The sequence below is a fragment of the Periplaneta americana genome, chromosome 2 (assembly GCF_040183065.1).
Source record: "Periplaneta americana isolate PAMFEO1 chromosome 2, P.americana_PAMFEO1_priV1, whole genome shotgun sequence".
NCBI lineage: Eukaryota > Metazoa > Arthropoda > Insecta > Blattodea > Blattidae > Periplaneta > Periplaneta americana.
Window position 1 is genome coordinate 6,151,967 of NC_091118.1, and position 17,193 is coordinate 6,169,159.

At 34.2% G+C, this 17,193-nt stretch overlaps 1 protein-coding gene across 2 annotated transcripts; it reads left to right on the top strand.

The window, feature by feature from the left end:
- The first annotated feature begins 1,030 nt into the window (after positions 1-1,030).
- On the top strand, positions 1,031-16,925 carry LOC138712158 (zinc finger protein 85-like). Of its 2 annotated transcripts, none has more exons than XM_069843645.1 (3): positions 1,031-1,104; positions 6,540-6,740; positions 11,180-16,925. In XM_069843645.1, exons 2-3 carry the CDS (start codon positions 6,621-6,623, stop codon positions 12,134-12,136), a joined length of 1,077 nt encoding a protein of 358 aa, XP_069699746.1. In that variant the 5' UTR covers positions 1,031-1,104; positions 6,540-6,620; the 3' UTR covers positions 12,137-16,925. The 2 variants fall into 2 exon arrangements, with proteins under 2 accessions (XP_069699746.1, XP_069699754.1); XM_069843653.1 differs by lacking the exon at positions 1,031-1,104 and adding an exon at positions 1,113-1,574.
- The last annotated feature ends 268 nt before the right edge of the window (positions 16,926-17,193 follow it).

Here is a 17,193-nt window from a genome sequence, read left to right on the forward strand (position 1 = left end):
ACAGCTAACAGATTCAGGAATGCTTTCTTACATACCATACTTCCAATTTCCGTTCACCAACCATTACAACTCAAGTTCATTTATGAAAGGTCTTTTCTCCAGGACATAGGGTCATTCGTAAATAAACAGTTATTACGAAACCCCATATTACACACACAATGAGTTGGACATGCGGCCTTTCTTGCCTATATGAAGCACCTTGGTATAAGGATTTCATCCATACAATAAAATGAAAATGCCTATTTTGTGGACAAACGGCCTTTCTTAAATAAGCGATTCATATATTTAATCTAGACTGTGACTATAAATTAAGACTTTATAATAGTATTAAGTTTTTTGACTTGTTCCATATTCTAGCTGTAAGCATGTATGAATACCATGGAATGTTAATAAATACAATACAATACAATACAATACAATACAATACAATACAATACAACTGACTAACCCCTTGACATAACTTCATGGACTCGCCTGACCCAGGCGCACATTGTCAGCTACTGTCAGCTAAATAACTGTACTGTATAAGCCAGTATCTGCACCACTTGCCGCATAGTTCGAAATACTTTGGAGGCAGGTTACAGCAGAAAAATTGATAACTGTCATATACCGGTACAGGTATCAATTTTTTATTCACCCTAGTATTATAATTATAGTTTTCTATTTATTAAAAATGGATGACTACAACTTCAATTGTTTTAATTAATTTTTACGACACTTTATCAGCTGCTGTGGTTATCTAACGTCTTGAGTGAGATGAAGGTGATAATGCTAGTGAAATGAGTCCAAGGTCCAACTCAGAACGTTACCCAGTATTTGCTCTTGATGGGTTGAGGGAAACACCAGAAAAAACCTCAACCAACTAACTTGTCCTAATCAGAATTTTTAGTTTTCATTTTCGCAGTGGCCCTAATTCTTTACCTCTTTGTTGTCATGATTCCGAATTTAGTTGCTTTTCATTAGTTTTTCAGTTGGAAAAAAATGTATACTGTTGGCAACGTTTCAGAGTCGGGAGGCGGGCGTGGTGGCAGCACTGATTTTAGTGTGGTGGGTGTGCTTGTGTTTGTCGTTTTACGTGTGTTATAGCAAATTATTTTTTTCTATGTAAGTCATTGTGGTAGCCACTGTGTTATATTGTAATGTAACAAATATTGTTTATATTTTATGTGTTTGTTGTTTGATAAACCAAACTTGCCTTTTTGTCATGCTTTGAATAACCTATAAATGGTACAAGAATTGGTAAATAAGTTACTTCTTATCACTATCGTCACATTTTTTATGCCAGCGATGTTGTCAAGATGAATTTAGAATAAACAACTATTAACTTATTTAATTGTTATGTTTGTTTTTGAACTTGAATTTTGTGACTTTCAAAACGTTGTAAATTGGCGGGAAGTGTGATGACTTTCGAAAGGCTGTAAATTGGCGGGAAGTGTGAATGCTTTATCTTTCCGGGAAATTTGAGTGAAGAGTCGTAGTGACATAAGTTGTTCCAATAAATTATCACTATCACCAGCTGACAAGAGAGAAAGATCTGCCCTTCATTGAGGGTGACCACTAGGATCCAGAACACGGTACATTGCAGTATTTTGATCAGTGGCGTGTGGTGATAAATAATCCTGGTGGTGCACAAATATTTATTATGATTATGATTATCATATTACTATTATTATTATTATTATTATTATTATTATTATTATTATTATTATTATTACAGGTACTAACCACGACATAACTACTAATATATGTTATAAAGATATAGATTTACATAATTTTGTTAGTCAAGAAATTGCAGTTAGTCAGTTTCCTGTGTGGTCCAGTAATAGCAAAGTAAAGTGTTCAATTTCTATTGCAGCATACCGTAAATAATATTGTTTTCGCTATATTGCGTTTTATGACACAGTTCACACGTTCACAAGCATTCGATACGTGTGTCGTCTCCTCAGCCTTAACTGCTAAAAGTCAGCAGCTTTCTTTATTTCTTTGAAATCTCATCATGGCATACATCAAAATGGCTTGAAGGACTTCGTTCTGTATAGTGTTTGATGTGCTCTTAAACACTGTTGCTCTTTCCAAATGTTCCTTAAGAGTGCGTCTAATTCAGAACTACTCGTAAAATTGATGAGGCCAGAAAAATACTAGCGTTTAAAGATGAGTTTCCGCCATCGTGACCTCTTAAAGGCAACAAAACCGCACGTACATATCTGTTCTTGGTAACTTTATCATTGTGAAGTGCAACAATCCAATTGTGTCTGTATGTTTGTTTGACCCAACACTGCTAATTTAACATTATTGTTGAGTGTGCAGCTGAAGAATCGTGTTTTTATTTCTTTCATTCATGTGCTTCAAATCAATCATACATACAGAACGATAATCAAAATTATTTAGTTACTACGCACAGTCCTAAATTCAAACAGAAAAATAAATACAATTCATAACACGTAGCCTACTTGTTTTTGTCAATGAATGTTCGCCGCCGAACAATAGGCAAGGAAAACAAAATACAGCGTCTTTTATATTGCAGCCGCATATTGCATTTTTCGTAAGTTCGAATGTTGAATTTTCTTGTCAATTCTCTATTACTGTTCTTCGTCACTTATAATTTTAATTCCTGTGTACGTCTACCCATCTTCTTTATTTTTATCTTTTCGTGTAAAGTTCTTACAGAAAATTACTTATTTAAAAGATTTTGCACGTAGCTCAGTTGGTAGAGCAGCTGGCTACGGACTGGAAGGTCCGGGGTTCGATCCCACGTGGTGACAGGATTTTTTCTCGTTGCCAAACTTTCAGAACGGCCCCGGGGTTCACTCAGCCTCCTATAAAATTGAGTACCGGGTCTTTCCCGGGGGTAAAAGGCGGTCAGAGCGTGGTGCCGACCACACCACCTCATTCTAGTGCCGAGGTCATGGAAAGCATGGGGCTCTACCTCCATGCCCCCCAAATGCCTTCATGGCATGTTACGGGGATACCTTTACCTTTTTATTCATTGCAATATTTATGATAGAACGGGCCAACAGCGACTGCAGAACACATCTGAAAGTGCTCCTAACCCCTCTTACGCACACTGTACTGGCTCCCTACCATGCTCCAAAGCCTGCCAGTGAAACTCTACTACTGCGCATGCTCGAACGGAACAGTGTGCCGCAAGTGTCGAGTGGTAAACCTAAGTCCCAGGCGTCAACAAGACCAGTACACGCGCAGCGTTATTTTTACATAGTACCGTATTATAATAAAGAATTATGTCGCTCACATAGTCTACTGCAGCTCATTGATATAACTTTAAAAACGTGTTATTTGAAGAGGTGGTGCACTGCTCCTGTGCTCCTTAAGAGAAATCGCCACTGATTTTGATGCATTACGTATGCTGTTTTACAACCGTGTGATGCGGGGTAACTTATAGCATGTATAAACTTACAAAATATGAGTTTTAAAAGACTTACAGTGGATATTCTTTTTACTATGTATATTCTATATTACACAGGATATGCCTATACCAGATGTCTTGTAAGAAAAAGTGAACAGATATGTTTCTTGCACACTATTTCAAGACTTAAATGCTCAGTCGTTCACGAACAATACCGTCTGCTTAATGTATTTCGTATGATTAATAATATTGAGGTAATTCTTCAGGAAAAATGAACCAGACGAGGCACAATTTTTTGTAAGTCTTTTGGGAGGTGCAACCCTATTTTCAGTAAAATGCCTTACTTCCGGGATTTGAAAACATCTAAAGTGCGCAGTCTAGAAAACAAAGTTGTATGGATGAATGGTAATTAATTTCATTTATATATGCCTTTTGAATAATACACTATAAAGAAATCGAAATGAGGATCAACGAAATCAATACACCACATTATATTAATCATAACTTCTTAAATTTTAATTTTGCATATAAACAATATATATATATATATATATATATATATATATATATATATATATATATATATATACAAAAATTGTTGGAGATACACCATACAATATGATACCGAAAAAAGTTATTCAGGCATACAGGGAGTAACAGTAACTTCATTTTTTTTTAAATGGTACTCTATATTAAAATTGACATTCCGAATTTTCATTTTCACATTATGGAATTTTACCCATTTTCCCCTTTCGTGTAGTTTAACTATTATTTATTAAACTCGTTTTATGGACTTCAAACTTGAGACAAATGGGTATGTAAAATCACGTTGAGTAGGCCACAAAACTAAACAAAACACTATTACTAAGCAAACTTTACAACAGATGCTCAAAATGAGAACCGTTCACAACCAAACAATGTCCCAGTCTATCACAAAAACAGGACAATAAACCGGGAACTGAAACGACAACGAGAATGGAAATAATGTTAAAATAAATGTATTTAAATGTGAGAATTCACAATAGTTAATTGTGAATGCTCACATTTAAATACATTTATTTTAACAATATTTCCGTTTTCGTTCTCGTTGTCGTTTCCGTTCCCGGTTTATTGTGAACCAGCCTTAAGTTAACTGTGAGAAAGACAATGGACTATTTCCTGTTAAGGCTGGTTCACAATAAACCGGAAACGAGAATCGGAACGAAAACGAAAACGGTAAAATTGTTAAAATGTGTACATTTAAATGTGAGCATTCACAATTAACGAAAAGCTTGCCGGACCCCGGGATCGGGAACGGAGAGTTGGCCAAGTTTCAACTTTGGCGTTCACGTTTCCGATCACAGCCCACTAGATTCATTCTATTGTCATCTAAAAGCTATTTTGTCGTCGTATATTTTGTAGTAAGAAGACCGTGACATAACCTATACATTATTTTGTTCTGTGCTGTGTATCATGGAGCAAGTTTTATTTGATGAGATTCTAATATTGAGTGTTGAGGAAAATCCTCACGTTTACTATAAGCGGCACGCTTCGTATGAAGATGAGAAAATGAAGGAGAATACGTGGCTTTCAAAAGCTGTATCTTTGAACACCGATCGTAAGTGAATCATATTTTATTACTGTATTGGTTGTATTACACACTACATATTCATGCTTCAATTCAATAACTACTGTTGTGTTCATTTTTGTTCTATTACAAATGTTTCTTCTCTAATTATTTTACGTTATGATAGACTTAAAATAGGTTGTGATAATAAAGATGCATGGCCATATTTATAGTACCGTACCTAATGAAATGTTTCGGTTGAAATTTCGAAGTTGGTTAATCTGTGTTTATGTTGGCTGCCTTGTACTCATAATTATACACAAATAACATCAGAATGCGTAATATCGACTTTACATATCGTTATTGACATGCATATTGATATGCATAGTCGTCTACGTTCTCGGTTTATCGTGAATAAAAAATTTTCATATTCACGTCCTCTGCTTCTCGTTTTCATTCTGGTTCTCGTTCCCGATTTATTGTGAATCAGCCTTTAGACTGTAGTTTGGCTGTGAATGGTTCTCGTTTTAAGCATCTGTTGTAAATGGGTGCTCTGAGGATGATCACAACACAGCGGTCGAAACGTCAGCCACCAATATCAAGACAACGCAGTATAAGCCTGGAAGTTTCTCCACAGATCATGTACACCAGCTGCAGAAGTCTACGCCAACACTTAATCTTTTTGTAAAGTTTTGTTAGTAATAGTGTTTGTTTAGTTTTATGGTCTGCTGAACTTGATTTTACATATTTATTTGTCTAAAGTTTGCATTCCACGAAAAAGTTTAATAAATGGTTAAAAGACATCAAATGGGTGAATGGGTAAATTTTCTACACAATCATAGGCTACGTAAAATTTAATGGAGATTCGGAATATATATTTAAAACAATGAAGTTTACTGCCAATCCTATATGCCTGAATAACTTTTTCCGAACACTGATATTAAGTTTATAGTATATGGTTTATTTCCAACAGCTTTCGTATAAAACTTTTTTTTTTTTTTGTAAAATTAAAATTTAAATAGTTATAAGTAATATTCCGCACTTTTCGAACACTCTGTATCGTGTATAGGCTATAATATATTGTATAGTGTATATGTTGTAGATTAGAATCTTATTTACAGATCGGAAATCAAAGAGAGCTGGGTTGCAAACTCTTAAGAATTAATCTATTGAAGCATGCTTGCTAATTTGTAAATAATGGTTCAGACTCTATTTCAACCTGAGTTTGAAAAGCGAGAACCACCTAGTGGAACTACCCACAAGCTGTAGGCAATAGTAGGAAATAGCACGAACTTCATCAATTAAACAGCACACATGAAGTTGCTTCATTTGCTACAATTGGCTAATGCTTCCATACCCAGCTGTATTATTTATATAGGGGTGGGAGTATTGCATACTCATTTGAATACAGTATTAACTTTCAGTAACTAAAAGCTCGATCCCTATTCATTGTAACACTCACTTTTTCTCAGCTTGTCTTTCTTCTTTGATTTTTATCTTTATTTTTTTCACTCTTTTATTATTTTTCTATTTAATTTATATTTTACTTTCTGTTGGTTTTATTTCCTTATTACATAGCAATTTTTCACCTTAATTTTATCTAATTATTGCATTGTATATTTTTTTCAGTATTAAGAAATTTGTATCACCTTTTTCTTGGGGAAAAAAATTCATTCGCAATACAAACAAGAAAAATAGTCGAGACCACCCATGACTTCTACAGAAGAAAATAATAGCCTTACCCATCTAAAAAAAATTCTGCATGCTTTGGCTACAACAACACCCACGATAGTACTGCAAAGAGTGGATGAGGCATATCCAACACTCAAGGTACTAACCCTTACCATGCTAAGCCAAAAAGTACTTCAGTTACTAGCTGCAGAGAATGCAAGGTACCAGGTTCACACGGTCATGGCTGGAACCCAGAAGTTTGACAGAATGTCTTTTTTAATTTACAGTCTGTGTATCAATAGATTTTCAATGAATAAATAGTTTTTATGCTTTTGCTAGTCTCTTACATGTTCGGAATATGTATGGTAAGACTTTCCTGTGTTAAATTTCAATGTACCTCATTTACATGTTTCGACCTATTTATGGGTCATCTTCAGAACTGGTCGTTGTTGGTCTTGGCGCCACTTGTTCTGTTTCCTGTGAGGGTGTGTTCCTATGGTATAGTGTAGAGTCAAAGAGTGTGTGTGTTTTGAAGTTGAGTTGTGTGTTGAGAATTTCGTTGGGGTGTGTTTTTGTGTGTCTGTATATTTCATATTGTTCTAGTGTGTTTAGTTTCTGGCTTTTTGGTTGGAAGTGCAGTATTTGCATGTCTGTGTTGATGTCTCTGTAGGTGTGGTTAGCATTTGTGATGTGTTCTGCATATGTGGAGGTGTTTTGTAATTTTGTTATGGTTGTGATGTGTTCTTTGTAACATGTTTGAAACGATCTGCCTGTCTGTCCTATGTAGAAGTTGTTGCAGGTGTTACATTTGAGTTTGTATACGCCTGTGTGGTTGTATTTGTTTGTTTGTGTGTTGAGGTGTTTTTGTAGAGTGTTATTTGTTCTGTATGCGATGTTGTAATTTAATTTCTTGAATGAGGTTGCAATTTTGTGTATGCTTTTTTTTTCATATGTTAGTGTGATGTATTTTTTGTGTTCTTGTGTTTGTGTTGTATTCTTATATTTTTTGTGCTAACCACACCCACAGAGACATCAACACAGACATGGAAATACTACACATTCAACCAAAAGCAAAAAACTAAACACACTAGAACAATATGAAATATACAGACACAAAAACACACCCCAACGAAATTCTCAACACACAACTCAACTTCAAAACACACACACTCTTTGACTCTACACTATACCACAGGAACACACTCTCACAGGAAACAGAACAAGTGGCGCCAAGACCAACAACGACCAGTTCTGAAGATGACCCATAAATAGGTCGAAACATGTAAACGAGGTACATTGAAATTTAACACAGGAAAGTCTTACCATACATATTCCGAAGTGATACAGTGTTAAAAGTTGTGTAAACAAGATGTCTTACATGTTTTTCCATTTTTTCACTTTTAAACTTTATGCCTTATTTTTAACGGTTTTTTTTTCTAAGACATTTGTGTGTTTGGAAATAAGCATAGGCATATCAGATTAATTTTTTTTTTATTTTGATTTTAGTAGGTTATTTTACGACGCTTTGTCAACATCTTAGGTTATTTAGCGTCTGAATGAGATGGTGATAATGCCGGTGAAATGAGTCCGGGGTCCAGCACCGAAAGTTACCCAGCATTTGCTGATATAGGATTGAGGGAAAACCCCGGAAAAAAACCTGAACCAGGTAACTTGCTGCAACCGGGAATCGAACCCGGGCCACCTGGTTTCGCGGCCAGACGCTCTAACCGTTACTCCACAGGTGTGGACGATATTAGATAATTATGGAGTTTGACCTCTGCACGATTTTTTAAATAAGGGCTCTTGATTATAGGGTAGTTTAGTAAGGTGAAAACAGTGTTTTAGTTTTTATTTTTCGGAAATGACGGGATTACTATTGGTGGCTCGGTTTCAGTGGGGGTTGTTGTGATTGGTTGCTGGTTGGAGAGTTTGATGGTCGATAGACTGCAGTATTCAAGGATCTGTCTTTTGTCTCCATCTCATGCAGTGCCAGCATGATTATTACCTGAATTTAATTTCGCATGCACATTCCAGATCAAATCAAGAAGTTCCCTTCGTGCTCTGGTTACACATCTTGCATATATGAAGGTTAGGTTTGGTTAGTTTAGGTTTCATTAACCGAGTCCGCGCATTTTGTGTATTCGGAGTTATCATCTCACAGCCAAGATGATTGTGCTGCGAGACGCACATGTGGATGGTGTGTTGTGCACGGGATGTAGACTGTCTTTTGTCTTTGACTTCAATGGGAGTGGATGGTGTGTTGTGCACGGGGTGTAGAACGATTGAGGTAGGATTTATTAGATTGAGGGAGTTCTTAATTAACCATAGTATGTTATCTGATAGTTGTGGGTGTGGCAATTCTGGGGATATTTTGAAAGATTGGGAGACCCTATATTCACCCATTTCACATCTACTGTAATTGGTAAAGTAGAGCTTATTATATTACCTAGTAATTAGGCTATGGGGTTTTTACTCTTCTTTTCAAACTTTCATTTTCGTTGTATTTTACCGTCGCAAAAATGATAGAAATATTTTCAATTGTTGGAAATCACCTATAATAACGTAACCTAACCTAACTCAACATTCGTAGGTTAGGTTAGGTTAGAGTTATAGTTGATTTCCGACAAATTGAAATATTTATATCGTTTTTACGACAGTAAAATAGGGCGAAAATGGAAGTTCGAAGAAAATTGTCCAAAAGTAGCCTTACCAATTTAAGTAATTACTCAGCCTTCTATAAAATTGAGTACCGGGTCTTTCCCGGGGGTAAAAGGCGGTCAGAGCGTGGTGCCGACCACACCACCTCATTCTAGTGCCGAGGTCGTGGAAAGCATGGGGCTCTACCTCCATGCCCCCCAAGTGCCTTCATGGCATGTTACGGGGATACCTTTACCTTTTACCTTTTACAAGATAGGGGTAGTAAGAATAAAGCTTAAGTACTTTCTCAAGGTTTATACTTTTGAGTATGAGCACTTCCTGTGATTATATACTCGTAACCACTAGAACATACTCATATTCGTAAGAATAAAGACATTCTACCTAACGCGAATATATACTCATCTCTACAGCCTTCTTCATCGTTTAAAAGTTAGTATGTACTTGTGTTACCTATCCTCTTTGACCACATTGCACAGTGATGCTCAGTTTTGTTTATAGACTTGCTGCAGTGGTTTGTGGTTTGCTATTTATAAATAAATAAATAAGTAAATAAATAAACAATAAATAAATTAACTAAATAATAAAATTAATTAATTAAATAAACAAATAAATAAGTAAATAAATAAACATGAAAGAGAGAGTGAATCAAATAAGTGACGTTAATAAACAGGATACAAGAAAATAGTACTGGGAAATCGTCATTACGGGATGTTGGATAGAGATTACAATCCATTTCTAGAATTCCAGTTATGCTAATTCTATTTTTTATTACATATATAAAGTTACAAGTAATTGCATTTTGCAATTCAAATTTTACAAAATAAACTGTAATTGTTAATTATATTTAACAATACAATCTAACCTTATAATTTGATAGCCATTCATATTTTTATAGGTTATGTTTTTTATGAATAACAAATACGTGTTTAACCTTTTTCACATTCACTTTTGTGAAGCATTAAAGGCTTCTGAAGTTCACGTCTTTTTCTATATTTTTCCATGAGGCACTACATCGTTCATAAATTATGCCATTTTATTTTTATTTAACTTTAAACTGAACACAAATCAACAAATATTCAAAATTGAGCCTGCTACAAACCATATTCAGAATAACATGAGAACGAACTTATAAATATGAAAATATATTAGCTTTTATTTTTATCAAGCACAAGTATAATATTCTGTACAAGTTGGATACTTGAATATATTCTACTATGCTTCCATGTTATGAGTTTGTAATCAAAAATGAGTAGGTACTCAAATGTTTTTATTCTTAGGCCGTGTCTCAAAGCTCAAGTCCATACTACACACTAGTGACTAGCAACTAGGTGACTTGTAAACTATACACTAGGGAGCTTTGGACATGTATGCTTGAAACATGGCCTTCTTCATAGACTATTTTTCTAAAAACCATGACATCACGGTGCAGCACTGAATTAAGAAGGCAGTGTCCTAATGCAGTTTCATTACGAATTATGTGGAAAAGATAAGGACTTAATATATTACAATAATGTTTAAAACATTGTACAGAAGATAATAACAATGTCAGTGTTCAAAGTTAACGTGTTATTCTACATTATATTTACATTATTTCACTTCCAAAGCATCTTCAGATTTCATAGCTCCAATTGCTGATGAGGTATCCATGTTTGTTTAGTGAACAAGTCAGCAATCGAGCAAGCATTTTCGTTTACTAGCTACTACGGACTTGATTGCTATGCACTATGTAGCTTTGGATCATAACCTCTGACGTCACATCCGGCTATTTAGTCAACAATCTAGTTCACTTCAGCTGAAAATGTAGCTTTGAGACACGGCCTTACTAACAAGAGTATATACCGGTACTAAAAAAAGTCCAGTATATACTATATACTCATGTTTATTCTTACCACAGATGGTGTAAACGTTTAAGAACTTTATCTCTTCTTTTTTTTTTCCAGATAAATTGCACAATACCAGTGAGTTCACTAATTCATGAAGTCACTGAACATGGTAATCATGCTTCAACAACAAATTCCAAGATTTATTCTGAAAAAGGAAGACAACAAAACGAAGATAAACGCACTTGCAAAATTTGCAACAAGACTTACAGTCGTTGGTACATGAAGCTTCATGCTTTGACACACACTGTAGAGCCTCTTCATTTTTGTGAAGTTTGTAATAAGGGATACAGGTACAGATGTTCTTTGAGAGCTCATATGCAGACACACCAGAATAAGAAATATCCATGTAAAATATGCAAGAAGCTGTTGTGGTCTGCCCAGGGCTTGAAATATCATTTGAGTCTTCATACAGAGACAAAGAAATTCGAATGTGAAGTTTGTAAAAAAGAATTTACTTTTCTTAATAATTTAAAGATTCATTCTTTAATACACAGCAATGACAAGCAATACAAATGCGATAAGTGCAACAAAAGTTTCAGACATCGTAGTACTATAATACAGCACATGAATGTGCACATGGGGGTTCGTCCATACAAATGTAAAGTTTGTAAGAAGGCCTTCACACAGCAGACGCATCTGATGGTGCACACACTGATACACACAGGCGAACGTAAACACAAGTGCAGTTTTTGTGATAAAACATTTGTGCAGAGCAGTCAACTCAAGGTACACTTGAAGTGTTGTCACCTGGAACAAAAACCGCATAAGTGTCACCTGTGTGGTGTAAAGTTCATCTGGAAACACAATTACACCGATCATATGAATGCTCACAAGGGAATTAAACCTCGAGAGTGTACCGTGTGCGATAAGAGGTTCATACAGCTTTCTGCACTGAAGAGTCATATGCTTCTTCATACAGGGGATCTGCCCCACGAGTGCGAAGTCTGTGGGCAGAAGTTCAGGTACACCAGACAACTAAGAAGGCATTCTGTCTGTCACAGAAAAGTTAAGTGATATGTGTCTCAGGTCTGTCTCTGAATTTCTTATGGATGAAGTGCCATATTTCTCCAGAAAAAGATAAAAGATACTGTTCTCTTGAACTACAGTACGTGTTTAAAAATGGCCATGCCTCATAACAATCAATACAGTCGTACATTGACGATTCTTACATACATACTGTTATTGCAAGTTATCTTGAACCTTACATCCCCTAAGTCTGTCTTTGGAACTGCTCGGTACGGCATGTACTCATCAACGTAACGGCACGGCAAGGATGCCCCTCCCTCGGGTAACGTGACTCTTTTCAGAAAACGTTGGTTCTTTCACTTTATGACTCTCTACTGTAAAAGAACTTGGTTCAATATAGACATCATCTCACGACACTCTGGTTTTGAGAGGAGAACATGGTTTCGTAGCAGGTTTTAATTCACCTGTAATGAGTAAGTATTTGAATATAATCGTGTGTACACTCCTCTCTCATCCGGGCTGGGGACCAGCAATGGCGGAGTTACTACAGCTATTTCTATACATTATATAGGTCTACATGACTTAAACTTACAGCTGATATGTACATATTCTTATAATAATATTTTACAGGCTTATTATTTGAATTTACATTAATTTACAATTATACACAATCCATATCCCTATCATTGCTGCCATCATCGCTTGGTCCAAAATTAATTATTATTTCGTCAATGGCATCATCCATTCGGAATTATCTTCTTAATCATAGGTACTACTTTCTGAACAAGATAGAATTCTTCGATATTATCCCGAATGACATGTTGATCGAAGTCGTCCACTTCAACTTTACACAAGTCTAATTCTGGAATGAAATAATATGTTTTGCAGATTATAACAAAATAATAATTTACAACACTACTGTACATACGCACTATTGTACATAACTTTTATAGCAATAATTTCTAAACATTACATACCTATTTTTCCCCGGAGTAGTGTGAGGTTCATTCGGTTGTAATTCAATATTATTTTTAATTCTCTTCACGAAACTAATACTTTTGCCAGAGTATTTAGCCGCTCTCTCATATTCCTTATCAAGAGGTTCCAGCAAACATTTGTTTAATTTTTCTGCTTGCAACACTTGTACTATATTTGCGATAATTTCTCTTTCTCCACTGTGGATAACAGCGTTACTTTTTCTCCACCGTGGTGTGATTTCACCATAATTACTACCCTGTGGTTGCTGCTCCATGTTAACAATACTGGTACGCAGTGAATGAAATAGCTCTATGTTTCTTGACAAGAGATTATGATGCGGAGCATGCGCAAACAACTCAGTTGGCCCCACCCATGTTGCGCCCTTCCTTCCCTCTGCCCCTCTGTCCCCGCTCAGGAAGTTCAAGATAACTTGCAATAACAGTATCTGCATCAATTCTACAGTTTGTGTCCAATATTGGGATGCCTGCATGCTTTACTCCTAAGAAAGGGGTGCTATAAACATCATCTGTTGTAAGATTTCAAAGATCATCAAAATAACTAATTCCTACATCAATCAAGAGTCTGCTTCATACAGAGTTGGCCATGGAAAATAGTACAAAACAAGAAGACTACTGTCAAAAAGTATGTACAGTCTTACAACAAAACAGGACTAATTTTATTACCTCAACTAGTCGTTCTCTTGTGAACCAGTCACTCGTCCTCTGATCATGTGCACTGCCTCCTTTCTGGGATTATAAAATATCTGTGCGACAAAATTTTTTTCTAAGACTGTCCAATGAGGTCTACATAAATTTTATTTATGTTTTAGAGACGTAAACAATGTGCCATTACAAATACACCCTATTTCTTAAAAAGATTATATCTTTTCATTAATTCCCAAAACTAATATTTTAAATAAACTACTTTCTGATATTAAAAATAAAAATGACGTCACGCAAATGGCCGCCATTGGCATCGATCATTCGTTGCAGGCTGTTGCGGAAGCTCCTCATGACACGCTGAATCATTTCATGTGGAATAGCACGAATTTATTTTCTGATTACCATTTTCAGTTCTTGAAGATTGTGTAGTCGCCGGGAGAAGACCTTTTCTTTTAGATAACCCTGAAGAAAAAATCTGGAGACTGCGCCGGCCACGGGATGTCTCCAAATCAGTGACATTGCGCCAATAAGAGCACGTGAATACCTTGTTTCCATTAATACACGATTAGTTTTGTTATTTATTTACTAGGAATGTGTAATATCCGAATCGAGTAGTTTAAACTTCCCACTCCTTTCACAGACTTCTAGTATAAATTTGGCAACACATGTTCACATGAAAACCGTGCTCTTATCAAAGAGGTTACACGACTTGACACACATGCACAGAACAAAATTGTCTATAGCTGGTATCCTGGAGACGTGAAGTGTGTCATTGCACTCTCCAGGTAGGAAATAGTGTGTATTTTAGCCTATAGGTGTCAGCATTTCTCACTGTCGGAGTTTTTATTTTATGTGGGTGTGTGTACAGTACAGCTACGAGCTTGTAATTTGTGAATTACCATACTTCAGAGTACTTGAGTTAGGTATATCTGCCATGCTATAATGACATCCTACAAGACAAACGTGTTGATCAAACTGTAATAAAATAATTGGGGTTTCATTATTATTGTTATTAATATTTATTTTGAATTTATACATGGTCTATTTTCGATAGTGAGACGTTAGAATCATGACATTTATATTAAACCTATTAATTTTAACTAATGATTTCAAGTTCTCTTTTGTTTTGGAACAAGTTTACTTTTTAAAATAGTAATTTATAATAATTACTTTTCAAAATAAAATTATTTATCATAAATATAGGCTAGACCATGGAATCCATATATCATAGTACATCAATAATTGCCATGGCAACCTAACTATGTTTAGAATATAACTACAGTCTAGTATATACAGTCACGAAGCTCAATACATAGGGAATATGCATCCATAGATAGTTGCTAACCACTAGGATTGCTACTATTGCCTCATCACAGACAATGTGAAATAGTACCGGCACAGTCTATTGTTCCTAGTACCCTCATAAACTCAAGCTTTGTGACTGTATATACTAGACTGTGATGTAACTTATTGCATGAGGGCATCATGTACATCACAATATATTATATTACAAATTACATACGTATATATTTTAATCAACCTGAAATATTTACTCAGAATCTATAACTATAATGAACGATTATTATTATTGAATATTAAAATATAATGTATATAATATATATATATAAGTACCTCGTAAATAAATATAGTTCCTTTTGCCACCTCAAAGAATTCAGAAAACGAATATATACCTTTCTGAATGAAATGCACCTTAACCGTATTGTTAAATTTTTTCAGTGACACATTTTTTAATAACTGGGACAATTTTTCAGAAAAACTTGTCTGTGTCTTGGTATATTTTCAGTAGTATAATGCCAACATGTCTGTGTCTGATATTGTGATAATGGGAAACACTGTCCAGCAAAGTTGTAATAATTTTCTTTAATATAAAATAAACATTGAAATACAAACAAGGGAGGAAGAATCATAATTCCTAATGATATAACAATCGATTTACAATGAGCTCGAGATGAAAGACCCCAGACTAATCTTATGACATTCTTCTGTAGTTTAAGTCTATCTTTTTTCTCCACTGTGAGGACAGACAATTGCTTCATATGATAGGTGACTATGCACTTGAGCATAATATACCACTTGTAATACTTCTAAACTTAAATACGTTCTTAATTTCCTAATTAAATAATACTGGTGATTCAATAAAAGTATGCAAAAATTAAATAGGAAATAGGGGTTGCTCTACTGAACATTTTCAGATAGGAAACTTGGGGTCTGTGAAGTCAGATTAAGGAGATATGAGCTTAAACATGTCTATCACTGCCGGCTACTATTACCCATATATCTACATTTATTATTTACATTTATTTACATTCTAAATTTATTTTCTTATAATTTAGCTCACAACAGGTGTTTGAATTGACAGCTACCAACAGTTAGTATTTACATGTAGGCAATCTGTCATGTTTTGTTAGTTGACCTATCCACCAGGTGGTTCTGTCTATTGTATTTACATTGTTAAATTACAAAACATGATATGAGTCAACGACAGACCCTTTCATACCAATTGAATAGTTATATACAGTATGTTGTTAACTCGAATTTGTCATTGATATGAAATTAATTTTTAAGTGTAAATAATTAATGTAGATAATGTTACTGTAAAACATATCATGTGTGTTCACTGTTTAATATAGTAAAAAAAGAAAATGGTGTAAGAGATATTAATATAGCTTTACCAAATATTCAAGATGCCCTGGAAGTGAATGTCATCTGCTTAATGTTAACAGATTTTTTATATGTTACATTGTTATTGTTTCAGATAATATGTTGTTTCGACTATTTTTAAACTCAAGTAAGAGATACATATTTTGTAAATCTTTTTATTGGAAGTAAAATAAATGATCTATATCTTCATACAAAAATGTATTTTATTATTATTATTATTATTATTATTATTATTATTATTATTATTATTTCAGATAGTGTGATGTTTTGACTATTTTTAAATTCAAGTAAGAGATACATATTTTGTAAATCTTTTTATTGGAAGTAAAATAAATGATCTATATCTTCATACAAAAATGTACTTTATTATTATTATTATTATTATTATTATTATTATTATTATTATTATTATTATTTCAGATAATATGATGTTTTGACTATTTTTAAACTCAAGTAGCCTAAGAGATACGTATTTTGTAAATCTTTTTATTGGAAGTAAAATAAATGATCTATATCTTCATACAAAAATGTACTTTATTATTATTATTATTATTATTATTATTATTATTATTATTATTATTTCAGATAATATGATGTTTTGACTATTTTTAAACTCAAGTAGCCTAAGAGATACGTATTTTGTAAATCTTTTTATTGGAAGTAAAATAAATGATCTATATCTTCATACAAAAATGTACTGTACTTTATTATTATTATTATTATTATTATTATTATTATTATTATTATTTCAGATAGTGTGATGTTTTGACTATTTTTAAATTC